The sequence below is a fragment of the Sus scrofa genome, chromosome 15, assembly GCF_000003025.6.
Source record: "Sus scrofa isolate TJ Tabasco breed Duroc chromosome 15, Sscrofa11.1, whole genome shotgun sequence".
NCBI classification, from domain to species: domain Eukaryota; kingdom Metazoa; phylum Chordata; class Mammalia; order Artiodactyla; family Suidae; genus Sus; species Sus scrofa.
In genome coordinates this window covers 69,014,663-69,038,116 of record NC_010457.5, presented here as the reverse complement: position 1 = coordinate 69,038,116, position 23,454 = coordinate 69,014,663, and the positions used below count along the sequence as shown (strand labels likewise).

Genomic DNA, 23,454 nt, shown 5'->3' with positions numbered 1-23,454 from the left:
TTGGAAGGGTTAAGCAATGGAATCCTGCTATATAGCACTGAAAATATGTCTGATCACTTGTGATGGAGCATTATGATGTGAGAAAAAAGAATGTATACATTTATGTGTGACTGGGTCACCCTACTATGTAGTAGAAAACTGACAGAACATTGTAAATCAGCTATAATGGAAAAAATAAAAATCATTATAAGAAATAAGCCAGTATACAGATCTAAGAGGAAAAAAAACCCTATTTATAAAAGCAATGAGAAACAGGGAACAGCAAAATGACAAACATGAAGATGTAAAAAAGGGCATCAAAATCATAAAATGTGGCAAAGTAAGAAAATCTAGACTATTTTTTTTTGGAATGTGTTTGAGCCTATATGACTATCAGACTAAACCAAGCAGATATAGGAAACAGCATACTTGAAAGACAGGGCAACCACAAATGAATACCAAAACATACAATCAGAAAACCTAAAAAGAAGAGGAAACAAGCATAAAATAGTAGGAAATCATCCTACCAAAAAAAAAAACAAAAACAAAAACAAAGAAAGGAACAAAGGAGAAACATAGAATCCACTGGAGAACAAGATTTAAAATGGTAATAAATACATTTATAAATAATTATCATAAATGTCAATGGACAGAATGCTCCAATCAAAAGACAAAAGAGTAGCCGTCTGGATTAAAAAAAAAAAAAAAACAAGAGCCTACAATATGCTGCCTACAAGAGACTCACCTTAGGGCAAAAAAAACACATGAATGGAAAGTGAGCAGATGGAAAATATATTTCATTAGAATGGAAAAGACAGGAAAGCTGGAGTTGCAATACTCCTATTAGACAAAACAAACTATTTTATTTTTTTGCTTTTTAGAGCCACGCCCACAGCATATGGAGGCTCCCGGGGTAGGGGTCAAACTGCAGCTACAGCCACAGCTACATCAGATCTAAGCCGTGTCTACAACCTATGCCACAGCTCATGGCAATACGGGATCCTTAACCTACTAAGGATTGAACCCACAAACTCATGGTTCCTAGTTGGATTTATTTCTGCTGTACCACAACAGGCACTCCAGACAAAAAAATACTTTAAAATGAAGGCCATAAAGAAAGGTAAAGGAGGACACTATTTAATCATAAAAGGATCCATTCAAAAAGAGGATATTATTATCATCAATATATATCTGCCTAATATAAGAGCACCCAAATACGTACAACAAATACTAACAGACATAAAAGAAGAAATATATGGGAATACAATAATAGTAGGGTATTTTAACACCCCACTCACATCAATGGATAGATCCGCTAGACAGAAAATCAAAAAGGCAACAGAGATCCTAAATGACATAAAAGAAAAGTTATATTTAATTGATAGTTTCAGGACACTACATCCCAAAAAAACAGAATATAGATTCTTTTCAAGTGTACACAGAACACTCTCAAGAACTGATCACATACTAGGGCACAAAACTAATCTCAACAAATTTAAGAGTATAGAAATTATTTCAATCATCCTCTCCGACCACAATGGCATGAAACTAGAAATCAACCCCGGGAAAAGAAATGAAAAAAAAAAAAAAAGACTACATGGAAACTAAATATGCTATGACAAAACCAATGGGTCTAACAAGGAAATAAAAAAAGAAATTAAAAAACACCTCAAGACAAATGAAAATAAAAACACAACCATTCAAAATCCATGGGATGCTGCAAAAACAGTTCTTAGAAGGAAATTCATAGCAAAACAGGCCTTCCTCAAAAAAGAAAAATCTCAAATCAACAACATAATGTGTCCCCTAAAAGAAATAGAAAAAGAAGAATAGGAGTTCCCATCAAGGCTCAGCAGTTAACAAATCCAACTAGGGACCATGAGGTTGTGGGTTCAATCCCTGGACTTGCTCAGTAGGTTGAGGATTCAGCATTGCCATGGGCTGTGGTGTGGGTCACAGGTGCGGCTGAGATCTTGCATTGCTGTGGCTCTGATGTAGGCTGGCAGCTACAGCTCCGATTAGGCCCCTAGCCTGGGAACCTCCACATGCCACAAGTGTGGCCCTAGAAAAAGACAAAAAGACCAAAAAAGAAAAGAAAAGAAAAAGAATAATTAAAAAAAAAAAAAACTAAACTCAGCAGAAGGAAGGAAATCAACAAAATAGAGATTAAAAAAAAAAAAAACAGTAGAAAAATCAAAACCAAAAGCTGGTTCTTGGAAAGGGTAAACAAAATTGACAAACCTCTGGCCAGACTCATCAAGAGGACAGAAGGAACTCATACAAACAAAATAAATGAAAAAAGGAGAGATCTCCACAGCTACTGCAGAAATACAAAAAAAAAAACCAAACAAACAAACAAAAAAAACAAATACTATGAACAACTATATACCAACAAATTTGACAACCTAGAAGAAATGGAAAACTTTCCAGAGAAACACAGACCACCAAAACTGAATCAAGAAGAAATAAATCAACTGAACAGATCACTAGAAATGAAATTGAATATGTAATAAAAACACTCCCAAACACAAGTCCAGGACCAGATGGCTTCAGAGGCAAATTCTACCAAACATCCAAAGAACTTATACCAATCTTACTTTAACTTTTCCAAAAGCCTGAAGAAGACGGAACACTCCCAAAGACATTCTACAAAGCCATCATCAACCTAATACCAAAGACACTACCATAAAAGAAAATTACAGGCCAATATCTTTGATGAATATAGACACAAAAATTCTCAACAAAATTCTAGCCAACTGAATCCAACAACACATAAAAAAGATCATACACCACAACCAAATGGGATTCATCCCAAATTAACAAGGATAGTTCAATGAAGACAATCAATCATACACCACATTAATAAAAGAAAATTCAAAAACCACATGATCATCTCAACAGATGCAGAAAAAGTGTTTGAAAAAGTCCAACATCCATTTATGTTAAAACTCTTACCAAAATGGGTATACAAGAAACATCCTAACATAATCAAAGCCATTTAAGACAAACCCACAGCCAATATAATACTAATGGAGAAAAGCTGAGAAGCTTTCCCACTAAAAACTAGAACAAGACAAGGATGTCCACTCTCACAACTTTTATTCAATATAGTACAGGAAGTCCTAGCCACAGAAAGCAGACAAAAGGAAAGGAAAGGAAAGGGAAAGAGAAAGACAGAAAGACAGAAAGACAGAAAGACAGAAAGAAAGAGAAAGAAAGAAAGAAAGAAGGAAGGAAAGAAAGAAGGAAGGAAGGAAGGAAGGAAAGAAGGAAAGAAAGAAAGAAACAAAGAAAGAAAAATAAACAGTATCCAGATTGGAAGAGAAGAGGTAAAACTGTACTATATACAGATGACATGATACTATACATAGAATACCCTAAGGACTCCACACAAAAACAGTTAGAACTGAACAATGAATTCAGCAGAGCAGCAGGATACAAGATTAACATTCAGAAATTGGTTGCATTTCTGAATACTAACAATGAAATATTAGAAAAGGAATATAAAAATTCAATACCTTTCAAAATCACACTCAAAAAACTTAAATACCTGGGAATAAACCTAACCAAGGAAGTGAAAGATTTCTATGCTGAGAAGTATAAAACATTAATCAAGGAAATTAAAGAGATTTCACAGAAATGCAAAAGTATCCCATGCTCCTGGGCTAGAAGAATTACTATAATTAAAATGGCCATCTACAGATTCAATGCAATCCCTATCAATTACCCATGGCATTTTTCACAGAACTGGAATAAACAATCCAAAAATTTAAATGAAACCATAAAAGACTCCAAGTTGCCAAAGCCATCCTGAGGGAGGAAGAAAAGAAAAGAAAAAAAAAAAAAAAAACCACAAGCAGGAGGCCTAACTCTCCTGGACTTCAGAAAACATTACAAAGCTACAGTAATCAGGATAGAATGATACTAGAACAAAAACAACATATGACAAATGGAATGGCAAAGAGAGCCCAGAAATAAACCCAGTTAATCTTCAACAAAGGAGGCAAGAATATAAAATGGGAAAAAGACGATCTCTTCAGCAAGTGGTTCTAGGAAAACTGGACATCTGCATGTAAATCAACAAAATTAAAACACACCTTAAAACTTGCACAAAAATAAACTCAAAATAGTTCAAAGATTTAAACATAAGACAGCAGAGTTCCCATCATGGCTCAGCAGAAATGAATCTGACTAGTATCCATGAGGACACAGGTTTGATCCCTGGCCTTGCTCAGTGGGTTGAGGATCTGGCATTGCCTTGAGGTGTAGGTCGCAGACACAGCTCAGATCCTGTGTTGCTGTGGTGTAGGCCAGGAGCTACAGCTCCCATTTGACCCTAGCCTGAGAACCTACATATGCCATGGGTGCAGCCCTAAAAAGACAAAAAAATAAGACACCATAAAACTCCTAGAAGAGAACATAAGAAAAATATTCTCTAATATCAGTAATACAAATGTTTTCTTAGGTCAGTTGCCAAAGGCAATATAAATAAAAACAGAAATAAACCAATGGGACCTAATTAAGCCCCAAAATTTTTGCACAGGAAAGGAAACCATTAAAAAAAAATGACAACATACAGAATAGGAGAAATTAGTTGTGAAGGATGCAACCAATGAGGGCTTAATCTCAAAATATACAAACAACTCAACAACAACAAAAGAACCCAATCGAAAAATGGGCAGAAGACCTAAACAGACATTTCTCCAAAAGAAGACATACAGACGACCAGCAGGCACATGAAAAAATATTCAATATCACTAATTATTAGAGAAATGCAAATCAAAACTACAATGAGATACCTCCTCACACAGTCAGAATGGCCATCGTTAACATGTCGACAAATAACAAATGCTGGAGAGCATGTGGAGAAAAGGGAACTCTCCTTCACTGTTGGTGGGAATGTAAATTGATATAACCACTATGGAAAACAGTATGGAGGTACCTCAGAAAACTAAATATAGAACTACCACATGATCCAGCAGTCCCACTCATGTGCATATATTTGGACAAAACTTTCATTCAAAAGGATACACGTACCCTATGTTCAACTGCAGCACTATTCACAATAGCCAAGATGCGGAAATAAGCTCAATGTCATCACCACATGAATGGATTAAGAAGATGTGGTACATACATACAATGCAATACTACTCAGCCATAAAAAAGAACAAAATAATGCCATTTGCATCAACGTGGATGGAACTTGAGATTCTCATACTAAGCGAAGGAAGTCACAAACAGAGAGAGAGATACCATATAATATCACTTATATGTGGAATCTAAAATATGGTACAGGTAAACCTATCTACAGAACATAAACAGACTCACAGACATGGAGAGCAGTCTTGTGGTTGCCAAGGGGGAGAGGGAGGGACTGGGAGTCTGGGGTTAGTAGATGCAAACTACTACATTTAGAATGGATAAGCAATGAGGTCCTGCTGTATAGCACAGGGAACTATATCCAATCACTTGTGATAGAACATGATAGAAGATAATATGAGAAAAAAAAAATATATATATATGTTTAACTGGGTCATTTGCTATACAGCAAAAATTGACAGAACATTGTAAATCAATTATAATAAAAAATTTTTTATAGTAAATAAGATGATAAGCTATAAGGATATATTGTACAGCACAGGAAATATAGGTAATATTTTATAAAAAACTTTAAATGAAGTACAATCTATAAAAATATCAAATCATTATGTTGTATACCTGAAACTAATACAACACTATAAATCAACTAAACTTCAATTATAAATTAAAATAAAAAATTTAAAGATAGTTTACTACCTTGAAAAATCAGGTTATTAGAATTATTAACACATTCATAGTTATAGAACTATAATTGAAGACTTACTAGGCAGAATTTAATTTTTCTAATCCTTATCACAATTACATTCAACTAGTATTCTGATTTATCTTAAGACTAGTTACATAATCCTGATAAAGGAGATACTATGTCCTTTCGGATATGTCAAGTATCCGAATTCTTACTAGTAGGTCCTTAAAAATAAATGAATAAATTAGTAAAAATGCTTACAACTGTTTTATGCTATTTTATAAAATATTTTGAAATTTTTACAATAGGAATTATTTCAGCTACATTTTATGCCCACTGAGAAAAAATACCCACAAGTTAAAAGAGCTGACTTTCGTTAAATGATTCATATGGTGTCAACGTTGATAGGTGGTTATAGCAGTTCCCGCTGTGGCACAACAGGATCTGTGGTACCTCTGCAGCACTGGGATACAAGTATGATCCTTGGCCCAGTACAGTAGGTACAGAATTGCTGTTTCCACAGCTGTGGCACAGGTCACAACTGCAGCTTGGATCTGATCCCTGGCCCAGGAACTCAATATGCCAAAAGGTGGCTGAAAAAAAAAAAAAAAAAAGTAATAGGTGGTTATGCTATATTCACACTACAATTCATCTAACATTGAATAAGCAGGTACTATGAGCCAGGTAGTGTGTTTCATGATTTCACATAGGTATGCCAGATCTATAATGTCCCAATTTTACAAATAAAGCAGCTGAGGCCCAGAAAGATCATTTCCAAAGTTCATAGCGATAATATGTGGAAGAGTCAGGATCAGAGTCCAGAGGTCCTTCATACAGAAACTACTCAGGTAGGGAGCGGGGGAGTGGTAAAGGTTACATGAGAAAACTTTTTCCATCATTTTGCTGAGTAAAATGGCTTCTGCTTTAAAGTTAACATGGTACACATTCATTAAGTGGGAGAATCTGAATATATGTTAAGAAGAAATGACAAAAATTGAGTCGTCAAATAAGCAGATCTTCGTTCTCAAAATACAACCAAGTCTATGTAAGAGTAAATATATCTGACAAAGAATGGTGGGAAAAAACTTTTCAGAAATTGACAGATTTTAGCTCTCTCCCCCCACCCCATTAGGATACAGAGAATTAAACTGAGAATTAAACTTCTCTCCCTCTTACTCTCCCAAAGGAAGAGAATGATCATCAATGGCAAGTGGCTGTTGCAGAAGCAATACCAAGAGCCAGTGTCACACTCATGAGAGAACGCTGTGTCTCCTCATCATGATTTTGGGTGCTCTACACATTCAGAGAAACTTCTCTAGTAATGAGAAGTGACTACAGAAATGACCCCTGCCACAGAAAAGAATAAAGAAAAAAGAATGAAAAGAGGAGTTCCCATTGTGGCACAGTGGAAAGGAATCCGACTAGGAACCATGAGATTGTGGGTTCAATCCCTGGCCTCACTCAGTGAGTTAAGGATCCAGCGTTGCCGTTAAGCTCTGGTGTAGGTCACAGATGTGGCTCAGATCTAGCATTGCTGTGGCTGTGCTGTGGCTCCAGTTAGACCCCTAGCCTGGGAACCTCCATATGCCGCGGGTGGGGCCCTAAAAAAGGACAAAAGACACACACACACACACAAAAGAATGGAAAGAACTAAGGAGAGCCTAAGAGACATCTAGGACAACATTAAAGGTAGCAACATTTGCATCATAGGGATTCCAGAAGGAGGAGGAAGGGCCAGAGAAAATATTTTAAGAGATTATAGCTGAAAATTCCTTAATATTTTAGGAAAGGAAACACTCAAGCTGAGGAACCACAGAGAATCCCATACAGGACAAACCCAAGGAGAAACACAGTAAGAAACATACTAATCAAACTGACAAAAATTAAATACAAAGAAAAAATATTTCTTTGCAAATGATGCAACAAAGGTCTAACCTCCAAAATATATAAACAACTCATGGAACTCAACAACAAAAACACAAACAACCCAAATGAAAATGGGCAGAAGATCTAAATAGACATTTCTCCAAAGAGAACATATGCATGGCCAGCAGGCACATGAAAAAATGCTCAACATCACTTAATTATCAGAGAAATGCAAATCAAAACTACTATAAGGTACTACCTCACACCCACCAGCCATCTAATAATGGCCATTATTAATAAGTCTACAAATAACAAATTCTGGAAAAGGGTGGAGAAAAGGGTACCCTCCTTCACTGTTGGTGAGAATGTAAATTGGTATAACCACTGTGGAAAAAAGCATGGACGTTCCTCAGAAAACTAAATATAGAACTACTATATGATCCAGCAATCCCACTCCTGGGCATATATCTGGACAAAATTTTCATTCAAAAATATACATGCACCCCAATGTTCATAGCAGCACTATTCACATTAGCCAAGACACAGAAACAACCTAAATGTTCATCAGCATATAAATGCATTAAGAAGTTGTGGTACATACTCACATCGGAATACTACTCAGCCATAAAAGGACAAAATAATGTCATCTGAAGCAACATGGACGGAACTAGAGATTCTCATACTAAGTGAAGTAAGTAAGACAAATACCATGTTATCACTTATATGTGGAATCTAAAATATGGCACAGATGATCCTATCCACAAAACAGAAACAGACCATGGACATAGAGGAGACTTGTGGTTGGCTAAGAAGTATGGGGGGAGGGAGGGAGGGAGTGGGATGGACAGAGAGTTTGGGGTTGGTGGATGCAAACTGTAACATTTGGAGTAGATGGACAGTTGGCTCCTACTGTACAGCACAGGGAACTACATGTGATTGGTTCACTTTGCTGTTACAACAGAAATTGAACAACATTGTACACTTTAGTATTTTTTTAAATGTAATACAGGAGTTCCCATTGTGGCTCAGAAGTAATGAATCCAACTAATATCCGTGAGGATGCTGGTTTGATCCCTGGCCTTGCTCAGTGGGTTAAGGATCCGGCATTGCCATGAGCTGCAGTGTAGGTCACAGATACAGCTCAGATCCCACATTTCTGTGGCTATGTTGTAGGCCAGGAGGTACAGCTCCAATTTAACGCCTTGCCTGGAAACTACCATATTGCCACAGGTACAGTCCTAAAAAGAAAAATAAATAATTTTTTTTTTAAAAAAAGAAAAACTATTAAAAGTCACAAGGAAAAAGCAACAAGTAACATACAAAGGAACACTTATAAGGATAACAGATGATTTCACAGCAGAAACTCCCCTAAAAGCCAGAAGGGAGTGGGAAGATATATTTGAGGTGAAGAGGAGGAGGAACCTAGACCCAAGAATACTCTACCCAGGAAAGCTCTCATTCGGATTTAATGGAATAGTTAAGTTGTGAGCCACAGGGAAAGTCCAGATCAAAAGCTTTTCAGACAAGCTAAAGTTAAAGAGAATTCAGCACCTCCAAACCAGTTCTACTGCAACTACTAAAGGAACTTCTCTAAGCAGAAAAGGAAAAGCCACAATTAGAAATAAGTATGTAACAAATGAAAAAGTTCACTAGTAAAGACAAAGATGATATAAAAGTAGTAATTCACCTATTGACAAATATATCAAAACTAGCAAGCATGAGAAGAAAAGACACATTCAGAACATTGAAAAAGCATTTGAAATTAAAAGACCAGTAACCAGAAACAATTCTGCATACATATAGATAGTTAAATCAAAATATAATGGAAACCACAAATCAAAAACCTCTAATGGACACACACATTAAAAAAAAAAAAAAAAGCAATCCAAATGTAACACTAAAGATGGTCAGCAAATCACAAGACAACAAAAGAGGAAGAGAAGAAAAAAGACTGAAAATAACAATCCAAAAAAATTAAGAAAATGGCAGTAAGTACATACTTATCCATAATCACACTGAATGTAAATGGATTAAATGCTTCAACCACAAGACACAGACAGGATGAATGGATATAAAAACAAGATGCATATGTATGCTGCTTGTAAGAGACCCACTTCAGGAGTTCCAGTCGTGGCTCAGCAGAAACAAATCCGACTAGTATCCATGAGGACGCAGGTTCAATCCCTGGCCTCGCTCAGTGGGTTAAAGATCTGGCATTTCCATGAGCTGTGGTGTAGGTCACAGATATAGCTTGGATCCCACATTGCTGTGGCTGTGGTGTAAGCCAGCAGCTGCAGCTCCAATTCGACCCCTAGCCTAGGAGCCTCTGTATGCCACAAGTGCAGCCCTAAAAAAAAAAGACCAATTAAAAAAAAAAAAAAAAAAAAAAAAGGGACCCACTTCGGATTTAAGGACACAAAATGACTTAAAGTGAGGAGATGGAAGAAAGTATTACATACAAATGGAAATCATAGAAAAGGGGGAGTAGCAATACTCACAAACAGATTTTAAAATATAGAAGGTCACAAGAGACAAAGGACATTATGTTATGATCAAAGGATTAATCCAGGAGGATATAGCAACTGTAAATATATACACCCAACATAGGAGCACCACAATACATAAGGCAATTGCTAACAGCCATAAAAGGAGAAATCAACAGCAACACACTAATAGTGGTGGACATTACCACCCCACTTACATCAATATACACATCATCCAGACAAAAAAATCAACAAGGAAACACAGGCCTTAAATGACACAGCAGACAAGACAGACTTAACTGATATCTATACAACATCCCACCGCAAAGCAGCAGAATATATATTCTTCTCAAGTGTACAAGAAATATTCCCCAGGGTAGATCACATCTTGGGCCACAGATCAAGTCGTGGTAAATTTAAAAACACTGAAATATCTCAAGCATTTTCTCTAACCACAAAGCTATGAGCCTAGAAATCAATTACAAGGAAAAAAAAAAAAAAAAACAGCAAAAACCCCAACTCCTGGAAGCTAAACAATATGCTATTAAACAACCCACAGATCATTGAAGAAATCAAAGAAGAAATTAAAAGATATTTAAAGGCAAATGCCAATGAAGATACAACAATCCAAAACCTATGGGATATAGCAAAAGCAGTTTATTGTTTTGTTTTGTTTTTAGGGCCACACCCACAGCATATGGAGGTTCCCAGGCTAGGGGTCCAATTGGAGCTGTAGCTGCCAGCCTACATAGCAATGCAGGATCCAAGCCACATCTGTGACCTAAACCACAGCTCACAGCAATGCTGGATCCTTAACCCACTGAGCAAGGCCAGGGATCAAACCTGTTTCCTCATGGATGCTCGTGGGGTTTGCTAACCACTGAGCCACAACGGGAACTCTGCAAAAGCAGTTCTGAGAGGTAAGTTTATAGCATTACAATCTTATCTTAGGCAATAAAAAAATTAAAAAAAAAAACTCAAACAACCTAACCTTAGACCTAAAACATCTGGAGAAGGAATAAAAGACAACATCCAAAATTAGTAGAAGGAATGAAATCATAAAGATTAGAGCAGAAATGAATGACACAGAGACAAAGGAAACAATAGAGAAGATTGATAAAACCAAAAATTGATAAACCTTTAGCCAGACTCATCAAGAAAAAAGGGAGAGGGTTCAAATCAATAAAATTAGTAATGAAAAAGGAGAAGTTACAACTGACACCACAGAAATACAAAGCATCATAAGAAACTACTACAACAAACTATATGCCAATAAAATGGACAACCTAGAAGAAATGGACAAATTCTTAGAAAGGTACAACTAACCAAGACTGAACCAGGAAGAAATAGAAAATATGAACAGACCAATCACAAACACTGAAATTGAAAATGTGATTTTAAAAAAACTTCCAAAAAACAAAACTCCAAGATCTGATGGCTTCATGGGTGAATTCTATCAAACAGTCATAGAAAAATTAACATTTGTTCTTCTGAAACTTTCAAACAACTGCAGAAGAACGAACACACCCAAGACAAAGTGACCATGATCCTGAACCAAAATCAGACAAAGATACCACACAAAAAGAAAATTATAGGCCAATATCACTGATGAAGACAGGTGCAAAAATCCTCAACAAAGTATCAGCAAACCACATCCAAATATTTGAACAAAACAAGGATGTCCCACTTTCACCACTGTTATTCAACAAAGTTTGTAAATCCTGGCCATGGCAATCCAAGAAGAAAAAGAAATAAAAGGGATCCAAATTGGAAAAGAAGAAGTGAAAGACTCACTATTTGTAGAAGACATGATACTATACCTAGAAAATTCTAAAGACACTACCAGAGAACTGGTAGAGCTCATTAATGAATTTGATCAAGTTGCCAGATACATATTACACAGAAATTGATTGCATTTCCATACACTAACAATAAAAGATCAGAAAAGGAAATTAGGGAAACTGTCCCATTTACCATCACATCAAAAGAATAAAATACCTAGGAATAAAAGTATCTAAAGAGACAAAAGACCTATACTCTGAAAACTGTAAGATGCTGGTAAAAGAAATCAAAGATGACATAGAGGGAAAGATGTATCATGCTCTTGTATTTGAAGAATCAATATTGTCAAAATGACTATGTTACCTAAGGCAATCTACAGATTCAATGAAATCCTTATCAAATTACCAATGACATTCTTCACAGAACTAGAGCAAAGTATTTTAAAATTCATGTGGAAACACAAAAGACCCCAAATAGCCATAGTAATCCTAGGAAAGAAAAATGGAGCTGGAGGAATCAGGCTCCCTGACTTCAGACTATACCACAAAAATACAGTCATTGAAACAGTATGGTACTGGCACAAAAACAGAAATATAGATCAATGGAACAGGATATAAAGCCCAGAAATAAACTCAAGCACCTATGGTCACCTATGACAAAGGAGGCAAGAATATACAGTGGAAGAGTCTCTTCAATAAGTGGTGCTGGGAAACTGGACAGCTACATGTAAAAGAATGAAATTAGAACATTCTCTAACACCATACACAAAAATAAATTCAAAATGGATTAAAGACATAAATGTAAGGCCATATACTATAAAACTCTAGAAGAAAACATGGGCAGAATGCTCTTTGACATAAATCACAGCAACGTCATTTGATCCACCTCCAAGAATAATGACAATAAACATAAAAATAAACCAATTACACAGCAAAGGAAACCATTTTAAAAAATGAAAAGACAACCCACAGAATGGGAGAAAATCTTTGCAAACAATGCAACTGACAAGGGTTAATCTCAAAATATACAAACAACTCAATAACAACAAAACCCAATCAAAAAATGGGCAGAAGACCTAAACAGACATTTCTGCAGACATATACAGATGACCAGGAGGCACATGAAAAAATGCTCAACATCACTAATTATTAGAGAAATGCAAACCAAACTACAGTGAGGTACTACCTCACAGGAGTCAGAATGGCCATCATTAACACGTCAACAAATAACAAATGCTGGAGAGGCTGTGGAGAAAAGGGAACCCTTCTTCACTGTTGATGGGAATGTAAATTGGTACAACTACAATAGAAAACAGTATGGAGGTTCCTCAAAAAACTAAATATAGAACTATCTACCATATGATCTAGCAATTCCACTCCTGGGCATATATCTGGACAAAAGTTTCATTTAAAAAGACACACTCACCCCTACGTTCATAGCAGCACTATTCACAATAGCCAAGACACAGAAATAACACAAACATACAGATAAATGGATTAAGCAGATGTGGTACAGGGAGTTCCTGTCATGGCTCAGTGGTTTAGGAACGTGGCTAGTATCCATAATGATGCAGGTTTGATCCCTGGCCTTGCTCAGTGGGTTAAGGATCCTGCATTGCTGTGAGCTATGGTGTAGGTCACAGATGCAGTTTGGATCCCTTGTTACTGTGGCTGTGGTACAGGCCAGCAGCTGCAGCTCTGTTTCAACCCCTCACCCAGGAACTTCTATATGCCACAGGTGTAGCCCTCTAGAGCACACAAAAAAAAGATGTGGTGTATACACACAATGGAATACAACTCAGCCATAAAAAAGGACAAAATAATGCCATTTGTAGCAACATGGATGGAACTAGAGATTCTCATACTAAGTGAGAAAGAGAAAGACAAATAGCAATGATATCACTTATATGTACAATATAAAATATGGCACAAATGATCCTATTTACAAAATAGAAACAGATCATGGACATGGAGAGCATACTTGTATTTGCCATCAGGGGAGAGGGGTGAGAAGGGGACAGATGGGGAGTTTGGGGTTGGTAGATGCAAACTATTACATTTAGAATGGATAAGAAATGGGGGTCCTGCTGTATAGCACAGGGAACTATATCCAGTCTCTTGAGTTAGAAGATGATGGAATATAGTGTGAAGAAGAAAAAAAAAAGAATCTATGTGTATGTATGTATGGCTGGGTCACTTGCTGTACAGCAGAAATTGAAGGAACGTTATATATAAACTCTAACAAAAAAAGAAAAAGAAGAAAGGAAAAGCTGAGAAGCAGAAAAACCCTGGAGAAGACCCCAAACATTTTAAGAATTGGCAGGACTTCTGAAAATGGGTGTGGATATAGAGATAAAAACAGAAGGACTGGTGAATGTCTATGTAAGGAGCACTTAGGGCCCCAAATACCCTCCTTGCTTCAGCTCTGTGGATGGCACCCCATTCACTCCCACACCAGCAAATGGCTGAGGTTTTATTCTCTGTAGTGATTTGTGTACTATACAGGCACAGTTGAGGATAGGGCTATCTACTAAAAACAAGGAAATTAAATGACAGTTTACAAAAGACTGAGAACCCTGCTGAGTCTACCCTCCTTTTTTCCAGACAGAATATAAACTTGACAACCAGCCCCAAAGGAAATCTGTACAGATCCTGACACCAAGTGTTGGAGGACAAACTGCCCAGATAAACCACTAGATTGTGTGCCTGTGTGCCTACAGTCAACACCCTGACAGGCTCTCAGAGCTTCTAAACAGCATTTTAGTTAAATATGAGCAACCAAGGATTATCAGATACCTGAGAAAAGCATCTAACATAAAAGACATCCAAGCAAACAAACTGGGAAAAAACTGGAGGAAATGGGTTACATAGAAGAAAAAAAAACTTTTAAAAAATGCAGTAACAATCTCAAAGAGATAAGGGAAGATATTTCATTCATAAAAAAAGAAGGCCCTTGGATTTTTAAAAACATGACAGGAGAAATGACTCAACAGAAAATTTAGAAGATAATGCTGAGCGCTCAATTCAGCAGCACATATATTAAAACTGGAACGAGAAAGATTAGTATGGCACTAGTGCAAGGCAATTCATAAAGTGCTCCGTGTTTAAAAAAAAAAGAAAGAAAGAAAGTTGATGAAATTTCCCTAAAAGTAGAAGAAACCAAGAAATAGGAAAGAAAAGATAAGAAAAATGACCTGGTCTCTTTTCCAGAAAGAGAAAATGGAGGAAATAGCACTGAAGAAAATACCCCAGAACTAAAGCAAGTAACATGATCACTGCATTCCCTACATGAGGCATATCACTTTGAAATTTCAGACTTAAGGACAAAGAGGAGATCTTGCAAGCCTCCACACAGCAAACATGAGTGATATACAGGCAGGAAACAATGATAAAGCAAAGATGGAAGACAGAAAAAGTGGAATAATACCTTTACAATTCTAAATGAAAACGACTTGTCATCTGGGGTTCTATACCTAGCCAATCACTTAATTCTGAGAGTAGAACAAAAGCATTTTCAGAAAAAGTCTCAAAAAATTTACCTCCCATGCAGTGTTTTACTAAGAAGCTAATTAATGTTACATTGCTTTTTAGTGTTGCACCTGCTGCATATGGAAGTTCCCAGGCTAGGGGTCAAACTGGAGCTGTAGCTGCTGGCCTAAACCAGAGCAACACAGGATCTAAGCCGCGTCCGCAACCTATACCACAGCTCATGGCAACACCGAATCCTTAACCCATTTAGTGAGGCCAGGGATTGAAACTGATGGATACTAGTCAGGTTCGTAAGCCACTGAGCTACAATGGGAGTTCTATTTTATCGAATTTTAAGACAGTACGAGATAGAATAAAGGGGGATCCAACTCAAGGGAGAAGAAAGTTCCAAAATGATGGTGAAGGAGTGCAAGCTGTGGGGTTCAACACAGAGCTCCATGATGAGGGTTAATTTCAGAAAAGGCGAAAAGTTACATTAAAAGGAAAACTAATCACAAGACTCAGGGAGAGCATTTAGATCATAACAATAAGGCAAATACTGCTGATCTAACAAAAATGACTCCACAGTGAGACTGGGTGAATGAGCGGGGAGGGGTCCTGTGTGGAGTGTGGAGATACAGCTAAGAGTCAGATCCTCACCGTCCACAATGAATAATCATCAAAACTGAAGATTAACAGTGATAAAAGCATGCCAGTTTGAGATATGGAGGCAAATTTCTAAAGAATTAGTTGAAAAAGTTGAAAGAGATTTCCCCTGTGAGGGGCCTACACTGGGGAAGGAGGAATGCACTCTAAGGGTATTTTCCTAACAAGCCTTGCAGAATTATCTAACTCTTTCAGCTATGAGCATGTATATCTGTGCTAAAAATTTTTTTTAATATTTTAAGTATGAAAACAAAAAAGTTAGAAAATGAATTTCCTATTCCAATTTTAACAGAGGGGGAAAAAAGATCTCACGAGAATAAGTCCCACTAATTCCAGACTGTGTTAAACATTTCTGAAGTTCTTCAGCATCCACTTCACCATCCTGTTAAAAAAAGAATTATAACCTGATTAATAAAATCAGTTTATAAAAGCATACTAAAAAGCTAATTAGCTATTTTAAGTGAATCAATAAATATGTAATCTTCCAACTATCACTATCGTCAACTACAAAATTAGAGAGATAATTACTGACAGCAATGACATAGTAAAGAATATTGTAACAGCAATGAATACTTTTTTACAATTAAATTTTATTAAATTATTCAAGTGTTTCAAATAAATTTATTTTCTCTACTTCTGAAAAACAGCATAATCACTCTGTCCTATAATGGCACAAAATAATATGCTGTGAGAATCATTATACCTCTACTTAGAACAGAAAAAAATGCTAAAAATGCTAAAGAATTCCAAAAACTTTCCTTTCATGTCCATTTTGAGGGGAAATTATTTCTAAAGGAATACTGACTCTAATTGGGAAGCGAATACATCTTTTTCCCCCACACCAGTACCCTCATTCTTCTGATTTTTGCCCAAATATTTTTGTTTGACCTTCTAATGGGAAAAAAGAAATCACGATGGAAGTGAAACAGGTTGACTACTCTAAGTTTCAGTACCTCATCCTATTTTCTACAAAAAGTGAACAGAGTAATTGGAAGTATCACATACGCTATCATAAATTCAAAACAAGAGCTTTGAGAAAGGATCAAGTGTGCAAATTTAAAACATATAACTTGGACAAGACCCAAGAAACAAAAACTTCTACAAACTACTTCTAAAAGATATTATAAACACTTCTAAAGAGTATTATAAGCAATACAAGGCAAGTGAGACTAATTTAAATTTAAAGAAGTTTAAAAAAACTGAGTAGTCACAAGAAATAATGTTTTAAGGCAATATTTTTTTTTTTTTTTTTTTGTCTTTTGTCTTTTTTGTTGTTGTTTTTTTGTTGTTGTTGTTGTTGTTGTTGCTATTTCTTGGGCCGCTCCCGCGGCATATGGAGGTTCCCAGGCTAGGGGTTGAATCGGAGCTGTAGCCACCGGCCTACGCCAGAGCCACAGCAACGCGGGATCCGAGCCGCGTCTGCAACCTACACCACAGCTCACGGCAACGCCGGATCTTTAACCCACTGAGCAAGGGCAGGGACCGAACCCGCAACCTCATGGTTCCTAGTCGGATTCGTTAACCACTGCGCCACGACGGGAACTCCTAAGGCAATATTTTTAAAAAATTAATGCAAAAGTCTGTGATCAACAAATACTCAGTTTTAAATAAAGGCTATGACCCTGTGCTTGCCCCATTCACCTCATCAGCCTCTTAATATTGACCCTGTAATGATGACTACCCTCATCTCTGATCTTCAGAAGAAAATTTGTCTAGATATGTTTAAAATACAAATTTCACATACATGTAAAATGATACACTACATTAAAAAGTTGACGTGTTAGAAATAGCAATCATTTTTAAAGACTGATATTTGTGCTATGTATTTAGCATTTCACCTGGCCAGCAACAGCAGTGAAGTATGTCCACATGGGGTCTCCAGCTGGGGGATAACTGTCCGAATAAGGTGGGTAGGCAGGGCATCCACTAGGGGGCACAGCTGGCCCTGCTCCTGGCACTGGCTGTCCCACATGCATATGCATTCCTGGCATCGGATTGCTAAAATTTCCGAACTACAAGAGTGAAAAGGAGAAAGGTATTAGCACAAATATGACTTAATAGCCATTAAAGCTGGTTTAACAGAAAATATTTATGAGAAGATGGGCGAAAAGCAAAAATCCAGTTACTGAAAACTCCTCAATTCACCATCACCAAAGTTGTTAGCCTCAAACTGGCAGGTGTCCTGCATTACCTAATTCAGCTCCTTAACCTGTTATCCAACATGTTTAAAAGTGTAAAAGAAAAGTCTCTAGCCTTTAAAAATGAGGTGCACTTTTTAAAAGTGTTGACCATCATCACTGAACCAAAAAGTAAAAAATACAAGATTTCACCTATAGTAAAACTAAGAAGCAAAATACCTAAAGTCATATATAGAAGAATAGAAGATAAATACAAAGAAACTGTAAACTAATCAGAGGGAACAACATAGGGTTGAAACATCCCCTGCATCAGAAAATATTTATTTTTTAAAAAGATACCAATGGCCAGACCAATAATGTGAGCATTCCAATAACAGTCCTCTTCAAAACTAATAATCAGGAGTTTCCGTCGTGGTGCAGCAGAAACAAATCCGACTAGGAACCATGAGATTGCTAGTTTGATCCCTTGGTCAAGGATCCGGCATTGCCATGAGCTGTGGTGTAGGTCACAGACACGGCTCAGATCTAGCGTTGCTATTGCTGTGGCATAAGCTGGCAGCTACTCTGATTCAACCCCTAGCCTGGGAACCTCCACATGCCACGGGTTCGGCCCTAAAAAGACAAAAAAACAAAACAAACAAAAAAAACCCTAATACTCAGCATAACAACAAGAACACAAACAACAACAATACTTAGCAGCTAATACGTATTGTGAACTTTTCATATTGCAGGTACGGTTCTATACTTTCCATTTCTTACGTGACAAAGTACCATGTCCTTTTTTCAGTTGAGGACGTGAAACTTCAAAAGGTTTCCTGAATTGGTTAAAGTCAAATAGCTAGTAAGAAGTAAACCATGAGTGAAATAGAGATCATCTGACTGACCCCAGGACCTACATACTGTTTGCTTTCTGCTATGGCTCTGGTTACTATCTTCTTTTCACTTTGAAATCTGGTATACATTTTTTTATATATATCTTTACTCATGTTTTTAATGAGTCTGGAGAGAGAAAAAGCATGGAGATTGTTCGTTATTCCATTTGGAAAAATCTTGACCTGCATCTTTGAAGGCTTGATGGAAGCAGAAATTGACGGAAGGCAAAAAGACAAAGGAATCTAAGTGTAAAGGGAAAAAAGGCAAAAGGTAAGGAGCCTTTTGTAAGTGGTCTGAAAAGCTGCCACGTAGGAGGTGAAAAGGGAGGAAGTATGGGAGCTTCAGGAAATGTGCTCAAGAACGTGGTCAAAAACTGCATTATGAAGCAATGAGGTACAAAAGAGGGAACAATAAATATTAAAACAACATAATGCGTTTTTTAAAAAACATTAATTGTTTAAAAGTTGCTTCTTGGAAAGGAGAGACTGTCAAAGGACAGGCCAGTTTCAGGAATAAAAAAAGAGGAAAGAGGAAACTAATCACAAAGATAATTCAATTTTTAAAAATATCCGAGTGACCATCATGGCGCAGGAACCACGAGGTACTGGATTCTATCCCTGGCCTCGTTCAGTGGGTTAAGGATCCAATGTTGATCTAGCATTGCTATTGCTGTGGCATAAGCTGGCGGCTACTCTGATGCAACCCCTAGCCTGGGAACCTCCACATGCCGTGGCTGTGGCCCTAAAAACTGAAAAAGACAAAAAAAAAAAAAAATTTGATATATATATATATATATATATATATATCAGAGTTCCCATTGTGGCTCAGCAGGTTAAGAACTCACAGTGTCCATAAGGATGTGGGTTTGATACCTGGCCTGGCTCAGTGGGTTAAGCCACTTGCTGTATATAGGGCACAGATGTGGCATGGATCCAGCATGGCTGTGGCCCTGGCATAGGCTGGCAGCTGCAGCTCTGATTCGACCCCTAGCCTAGGAACTTCCATATGCCACAGGTATGGCTCTTAAAAAAAAAAATAAAATAAAATAAAAAAAGCAATAAATAAATAAATGCATACATAATATATATTAACATGCTTATGATCACCTCTTTACCAATACAGTTGAAAATGTAAGTGATATGGACCTTCTAAAATTCTACAAATTACAAATACTGACTCAAGGAAAAACAAAACTTCCTGTTTCTAACTAAGGTAGACTAGGATATGATCAAGCTTAACAACAACAACAAAAAACCCTCAAAAATTTGCATAAAATATTATTTTTTAAGTCACCAACTTCCAGGCCAATGTGTTGGGACAAGTCTCAACCCAGAGGTAAAAAGACTGGCAAAGTTCCCAAAGCAGTTTTTCCTCTGATGCAGTAACAAACACCCAGGCTTTGGCTTCCAGACCTCCAATGACGTGGAGGGTAATCAAGGCCTAGGGCATATCCAAGGCTAACCTAGAGACCCTCACCACCTTAAGGCCCACAGGAGGAAAATTAAGAAAACTTTAAGAGACGCCAAACTAAACACAAGTATATCAGTGAAGCTGGTGCCAAAAGACCGGGTATAGCCCTCCACTGCAGTATCTCAATTTGTGACTTTAGGATTCAACATACTTGTTTTCTAACCAGTCAGTATTATATGAAGAAGCTGACCTTAGTAAAAACCTTCTATTACCTTTCCTTTCTGACCTGCAACATTCACTTCTCCAAAATCCTAAAACGTGGCAGCTTGGTGGTGGTCAGATTAAAGATGGCTGCAAAATCTTTGCTACTTTTCCCATGCAAAGGTGATGACTTTCTTTACTGAATCTGGGCTGGGCTGCTTCCAGCTTTATCCAGTAGAAAATGGTAGAAACTATACCACATTCATTGCAGGCTTAAGACTTTAAGAGGACTAGCAACTTCGGTTTCTCTCACTCAGAACATGGCCAGAATGAAGAAGTCCAAGACCCAGGTGGAAGGGCCTACATGGAAGGAAACTGGGGCCCCTAGCCTACAGACTTAACTTCTAAAAATAATTTATAATGAATTCATATTTCAAGTTGTCGTCCTGATAGTTTTAAATGAATCAAAACTAATCATCAGATCATCGTCATTACCTGGTAATGTGACTAAAAAAAGCCTTGGACTTAAAAAGTGTCAACAAGGTCATTTTTGTGTGATTTTGCACATTTTTGAATCTTTAGTATTGTCTTTTTTTCTTTTTACAGCCACACCTGCAGCACATGTAAGTTACTGGGCTAAGGGTGAATCAGAGCTACAGCTGAGGCATACACTACAGCCATGGCAACCGCGGATCCAAGCTGCATCTACAACCTACACCCCAGGTTTATGGCAATGCTGAATCCTAAACCCACTGAGAAAGGCCAGGGATCGAACCTGCATCTTCACAAGACACTGTGTCCGGTTCTTAACCTGCTGAGCCCAACGGTAGCTCCTCTTTAGTGTTATCTTTGAGCCTTGGTTTCTTCATAGATATTTTCAATTACTTGTCCATTTTGTGAAGGTTATATCTGTTAAACTAGATCATATGAGAGAATTCTGCTCATATAAACTGTGTAATAAGTCACAATAGGCTGAAAGGAAACAAGTGAGAGACCAACGCACAGAACTCTACCATCTGTACCTTATATGTCAGTGTTCTTCAAACACTTGCTCCCCATCCCTAAATTAATGTTAAAAAGTTATATACCTTTCCCCACATTTTATACTGACATACTATGGTCTTAGTTTAAATAGAGAAATGCAATGCCTAATATACTATAAGTCTTGACATTTACAAATAAAGTTTTACATCACTCTTTGGAAAATATCCTTTGCTATCTAAATGCTATAATGATCTGATACTTGCTCCCACCTACTTAAAAAAAAAAAAGAGAGATAAAGCTTTTCCGAAACATTTAGAAATTTGCCTTTTTCTTTTTATTCTTGGAACTCATTTTTCATTCTATTTCTTCCATGAATATCTCATCTAAGTTTTCTATGCTTAAAACATATTATGCTTGAAAATACCGATGACTGTAATACTTACCTAGGTTAAAATACATATAAATTGAAATTTTAAGTTTGTATTTCATGTTACTATAATGGATACTAAAATTACAACTCCCAACTCCCAAAGGTGATGCAGGATAAATAGTTTCGTAAGAAAAAATAACCCTCTCCACCTACTCGTCCCCCACCCCCCAAAAATTCCTCGGTGGAATAGTCAATGTTAGAAGATATTTGTCACGTCTTAGTTTATTCATAAGCAACAAAAAACGGAAAAGAACTGGTCAAAAATTCAGGAAGAGGATGTCCATTAAAACTGGGGAAGAGGTGGAGGAGAAGGGATTGACCACAAAAGATGACTGGAACAAGAAGGGAAAAAAAAAGATGCTTTGTTCCCTCCATTCCAGAGAAAAAAAAACACTCCACCCCCTGGACTTCACACGGACTCGCTTAAGGGGCCCTCAGTGACCAGAACACCTGCAGCTCCCCGCGAGGCCCCAGCCCGGCTTCCAGCACTGCGCGGGGGCTGGGCGCCGCGGGGTACTAGAAGCAGGCGGAGGAAGCACGGACCGACCTAGGAAGTACCAGGCACGTCAGCACCACCCGCAGGGACAACACTCCCGGCGGAGGCGAGGGCCACGCTGAAGCAGCCAGGACTCACCCCTCCTCCGTATCCTGGGTAGGCCATGACAATCCCACCAGTGTCTCTCGTCACCCAGAGAGTCGGCGTCCGCTCTGCAGACAGAGAAGCGGAGGTGCAAGTGTAGAGGCAGGTAAGTGAAAGACGCCTTTGCCAAGAGCTTCAGTTCCTCAAGACCAACCCCTCCCGGAGTCTAGGCCCCGCCCTTCTCGTTTCGGATTGGCTGAATCCAACACTTCGGAGACCACACTGCCGAAGCCCCCGCCTTCCAGGAGTCTAGTCCCACCCATCTCGTCTCTGATTGGCTTCACGCGCCCAGCCTTTTCCTCCTCGGCTCCTATTAATTTGCTCAGGTCTCGCGCTCTTTACTCACTAAACAGTGAAGGTCTGTTGCTTTGGTAACTTTCACCGTCTTTGAAAAGACTTTCTAGGCCCGTATTTTTATCTTTAGAAACCCCAACCGGCCAGTCCATGACTTCTTTTAACGTATTCCTCCATTCCTTTCCTACCGAATACATACCTGTGAATTTCAAAACTTGCAGTTACCCTAGACCTATTTTTGCGCAGCATTGATGTCACAAATTCAAAACTTTGAAACCTTGACCTCTATTCCAAAGGTAGTGCTTCTGAGCTAAAATACTCTTGACAACAAATTTTACCAAAAGGCTATTATTATAGTTTGGTAAATAGATGGTGACTAGAGTTGCAAGATTTATGAAATAAAAATACAGCATGTTCAGTTAAATTTTGTTTTCAAATAAACAATTTCCTAAAAAT

At 37.6% G+C, this 23,454-nt stretch overlaps 1 protein-coding gene across 2 annotated transcripts in view; it reads right to left on the bottom strand.

Moving 5' to 3' along the window:
* GCA (grancalcin) overlaps positions 1-22,887 on the bottom strand; it is a 38,828-nt gene extending 15,941 nt beyond the window's left edge. Inside the window, exons 1-4 of one of the 2 annotated variants that reach the window (XM_021075774.1) lie at positions 22,699-22,879; positions 21,426-21,567; positions 17,867-18,040; positions 16,341-16,410 (exon numbers count right to left, since the gene is read on the bottom strand). In XM_021075774.1, the coding sequence (XP_020931433.1) occupies positions 16,341-16,410; positions 17,867-18,040; positions 21,426-21,431 (250 nt within the window). In that variant the 5' untranslated portion in view covers positions 21,432-21,567; positions 22,699-22,879. Of the gene's footprint in view, positions 1-16,340; positions 16,411-17,866; positions 18,041-21,425; positions 21,568-22,698 lie in introns of both variants that reach the window. The other variant, XM_021075773.1, reaches the window with a different exon arrangement.